At 36.5% G+C, this 5,138-nt stretch overlaps 1 protein-coding gene across 1 annotated transcript; it reads left to right on the forward strand.

Moving 5' to 3' along the window:
• Positions 1-325: 325 nt before the first annotated feature.
• LOC145980866 (protein CFDP2-like) lies at positions 326-910 on the forward strand. Its single transcript, XM_083113949.1, has one exon. It carries the CDS (start codon positions 326-328, stop codon positions 908-910), a length of 585 nt encoding a protein of 194 aa, XP_082970075.1.
• Positions 911-5,138: the final 4,228 nt, after the last annotated feature.

Below are 5,138 nucleotides of genomic sequence, written 5' to 3' on the forward strand. Positions count from 1 at the left end.
CACCCTAGAAAAAAAAAATAAAACCGTTGTGAAACCAATGCAACAGCCTCGGATGATGGATGGATGTAATGGAATTCGATCCTGGCGATATTTACGGACTAATGATTTATCACTTGCAACATGGAATGTCAGGACTTTGTTAAGACCTGGGAAAATGAATGAAGTGTCAAACGAGATATTTAAATTTAGGTATGATCTGGTTGCACTTCAGGAAATTAGATGGCAGGGACAAGGAAGAATTGATAAGCCAGGGTACACATTATTTTATAGTGGACCAGAGAGGAGGACCGGACAATTCGGTGTAGGCTTTATAATAACCAAAAAGATGAGAAAAAGTCTTATGGAATTTGAAGCAATTAATGAAAGGATGTGTAGAGTACGGTTGAGAGGAAGATTTAGAAACATAACAATTATAAATGCACATGCGCCTACAGAAGAGAAAGATGAGAACGAGAAAGAAGAGTTCTATGACAATCTGGAACAAGCATGTGGAAAGATCCAAAAGTACGATATGGTAACCGTATTGGGCGACTTTAATGCTCAGATAGGAAAGGACAAGAATCAACAAGGGGTTTCAGGGCGGCATACTCTACATGCAGAAAACAATGAGAATGGGAACCTTCTTTGCCAGTTTGCTGTCAGGAACAACATGATCATAACAAGTACCTGTTTCGAACATAAAAGAATTCACTTAGGAACATGGAAGGCACCTAATGGAACAATAAGCCAGATTGATCATATACTGGTTAATGCACGTCATGCCTCATCAGTTATTGATGTGAGAAGCTGCAGAGGGCCCAATTGTGATAGCGACCACTACCTGGTAAAATTAGTAATGAGGGAAAAATTGATAGCGGTGCAAAGGAACGAGATGGCCAAGAGAAAGAAGTGGAATATGAAAAAAAAATGAAAGACGAAGAAGTAATTAGTGAATATGTAAGTAAGGTACAGAGTAAACTGAAGGAGAAAGAGAATAACAGACTTCGAGTGGTTGAGGAAGAATGGGAAATAATAGAAGGAGTGATAAAGGAGGCAGCACAAGAAACTTTTGGAGAAGAGAAAACTAAAAGGAATGAGTGGTTTGATGAAGAGTGCATACAGGTTATAGATGAGAAGAATAAAGCTAGAGACAGAATGCTACAGAGGGAAACTCGAAGTAATACTGAGAGGTATAAAGAACTAAGAAGGAAAGCACATAGGGTATGCAAGGAAAAGAAGAAAATGATGTATAAAAAGAAGATGCGAGAAATAGAAGAACTAAATCAGCAAAGTGAAATAAGAAAATTCTATAGAGCTATAAATAGAATGAGAATAGGATTTGAGCCAAGAATAGAAATGAATGGGAAAGTAATTGTAGAAGAGAATCAGATACTCAATAGATGGGCAGAGCACTTTAAAGAGATTTTGAATAAAGTGGAAGACCAAGAAGAAGAAGAGCAGTATAATAGGAATATACAAAATAGGGATGGTCATGAGGTTCAAGTACCTAGTATTGAAGAAGTTGAATTTGTAATGAAGAAAATGAGTAATAATAGAGTTCCAGGCGAGGATGAGGTGATAATTGAACTTATCAAACTTGGTGGTAACGCATTGTTGGCAGCAATACATAGATTGATTGTAATGATATGGGAAAATGAAACAATGCCACATAAATGGAAATCTGGAATAATATGCCCAATTTATAAGAAAGGTGATAAATTGATATGCGGAAATTACAGAGGCATCACACTTCTTAGTGTGGTCTATAAGATCTTGTCAGGATTGATCAGTGAGAGAATAAAATGTTACACAGAAGATATACTGGGAGAGTACCAATGTGGATTTCGCCCTGGCAGAAGCACTACTGATCAGATTTTTATAATTAGACAGATGATGGAAAAGTTTTATGAACATGATGTGGATTTGCATTTTTATTTGTTGACTTCAGGCAGGCTTTTGACAGTGTTAATCGAAATGAACTGTTTAAGGTACTTGAAGAGTATAATATTCCCATCAAAATAATAAGACTAATAAGAATGACTATGAGTGGTACTAAGGCACGAGTGAAAGTTTGTAGTAAACTGAGTGAAGAGTTTAAATTCAATACAGGAGTGAAACAAGGGGATGGCCTTTCGGCAGTATTATTTAATCTAGCATTGCACAAAGTAATGAATGTAGTTGATCAAAAGGGAACCATATTTGGAAAATCTAGTCAAATATGTGCATATGCAGATGATGTTACAATCATTTCTAGAACAATAACAACACTTAAGCAAATCTATGAGCAAATGGAAAGCGAAGCAATAAAAATAGGTCTCAATGTAAATGAAAAAAAGACAAAGTATATGAGAATGTCTAACTCTGAGATCAGAAGAGCACCTCAAGATCTGACAATTGGAGATAATAAGTTTGAGGGAGTTCCTTGTTTTAAATATCTGGGGACAATGGTATATAGTGATAATGATATGAGTAAAGTAATAAAGGAAAGAATACAGGCAGGCAATCGTGCATATTTTGCAAATATGCAGTTGTTTAGAAATAGACTGATCGCAAGAAATACAAACCTTAAAATTTATAAGACACTGGTACGACCAGTTGTCACTTATGGATCAGATAATTGGACTTTGAAACTGTCAGATGAAAATGCCCTCAGAATATTTGAGAGAAGAATATTAAGAAAGATATATGGACCTGTGAGGGAAGATGACGACTGCAGAATAAGATATAATGCAGAGCTAGATGATTTAATAAAAGGCCAAGATATAGTGAGATTTGTCAAAGCCCAGAGAATAAAGTGGTTGGGGCATGTGGAGAGAATGATGGACGATAGGATGCCAAGAAGAATGTTGAAAGAAAAGCTTCACCAAGCAAGAAGAAAGGGCAGACCACGACTTCGATGGATAGATGACGTAGCTGCAAACTTGCGGACAATGAAGATTAAAGGATGGAGGAGAAGAATTGATGATAGATTGGAATGGAGGCTGATTGTGGAGGAGGCCAAGGCCCACCAAGGGCTGTAGAGCCAGAAAGAGAGAGATCGTCATATATTATTTTATTCTTTATTGAATGTCATTCTCCTGCAGGACTTTACCCATTCAAAGTAGATTTCGTTTGCTTGCCTTAAGAAAGTTTCAGAAACAGGAGAATGACACCAAAATATTATAGAGGCCTTAGGAATCGCCAAATCTCTATTCCATGTAATCTTTTGAAATGATATCAAATAGCTTGTTCGAATAGTTGCCCAGCAGTGACATCTACACTGTTCTTGTGAATACATAACTCTGTATAGACTAAAGGTATTTTCAGTTCTTACGGCGGGCGCTCTAGAAGTTGGCAAGGGAATTGGGGAGCTGGGAATTCGCCGCGGACCAACCAAACAACAGAGGTTGCACCGAGAGATACGACGTGGCGGAAATAGATACTACGTGAACCTCATGCTGCATTTCTTATCGCGCTGGATTGGTCGCTTCCCCGCTCCCCACTTCCCTTGTCAGCTCCTAGAGCTCCCGCCGTAAGAACTGGAGAAGACCTATAGTACCTTTGAGAAAGATTTCAGAAATTAGAGTGTTCATTGCTAAAAGAATTGAAGCTTATGTGCAGGCACAACTTTTTATTAGGTGGTGTTTGTAATGGAGTTTCATAAGTGACTTAAAATAAATAAAAATTGATGAAACACTGGTTTCTGATTACTCAAGCACTGTAAATATGGTTGTGTAATATTTCGATATATAAATACGAGTCCATTATTTACAAACATTTACCAAAATGAAACATTAATTCTAAGTAAAGAACCTTGTGCTTGACTTGTACTGTCACGGACACTTCTGGGTTGTAATGATCGCTCTGTAAGTTAATTGAGTTATTACAACCCAGAAGTGTCCGTGACTGTACATGACGGATGGAATTGCATCCTTCATTATTGCTGATTTTATAGTTTCTCAGTGACGTGGGCGAGCGTATTGGAGGCGCTGTTGAGAACTGCAGACTGCAGAGAAAACCATTTCCATTTTGTTTATTCAAGGAGCAACACCATTATATGATCTAATTTTAATTACAATTCAAACATCGGACTGAAAGATATTTTGTTGTACCGATATTATCGATAGTTTTGATATTCGATATAACCAATCGGTACCGATATTGAACTTCGATATCGATAAATCGATATTGCACAACTCTAGCTGGAAAGGAGGGAAATACAGGTCTCAAAGTATAGAGACGCGCTAAATAGGGGTGGTTAAACTGCCCTGTCTTAATGCATTTCAGGAGCGATTGAGTGTAACATCATAGATAACATTAAAACTTGAGAAGAGAAATAAGTTGTGTTTTCATAAGAAGATTGGTAGAAATCTGTTGTCGGATATTGACACGATAGAAAGTGAGGTAAATGCAAGTCTTAATGTATACAGTTCAAAGGAGTCCTCTATTCTTATACTTCGACATGAGTTCAACTTTCTGTTGTGTACAGCTTTATATTTGTACATAATAACAATTATATAAACTGCAACAAATTATTTTTGGTGCATGCAAAATGTATTTCAATTTAGAAATTTAATGAGTTGAAAATATTTTTCTTCCTTGTAACGCAACATATCCGCAATCCACAGCACCTTCACAGTCAAGTGTTGCAGGAGCGATATTTTTACATTGATCTGCAGGTTGAAACATTTTAAATCTAACCCTGAAATATAGAAATGTCTTTCCAATTTGAAAGGTAAATTATAAAAATAATTAAAATTGCAAAACGTCTAGAAAATATTGACAAACTGAAAGTGTTGAATGACTATTTTGATGATTTGTTTAAAATAATATTTTCGTCAATACCGTAACATTTTCTTCAAGATGTTATTGGTATAAATACATTCAATTGAATACAAATATTGTTAACATAAACATTTCTTTGATTCTACAAACGTAAAGTTATGAAGACAACATAGTTGTGTACAGGTGGATACTACGCATGTCAAAAAAAAAAATTGAATAACTGCTAGTGCCATCTGAGATGAAGCTTTAAGTCCACATTATAACTAGATTGGCTAAAAGGAATTGGACCTAACAATTTAAAGTGTGATGCGAACCACTATCTGCCTCCCTGGTATCGAACCCGATATCCCTTGAGTACAAGGCGACGAAGACATGGGGGACGGCACGCTGTTGTA

This window comes from Lepisma saccharinum, chromosome 28 (assembly GCF_977018435.1).
Source record: "Lepisma saccharinum chromosome 28, izLepSacc3.1, whole genome shotgun sequence".
NCBI lineage: Eukaryota > Metazoa > Arthropoda > Insecta > Zygentoma > Lepismatidae > Lepisma > Lepisma saccharinum.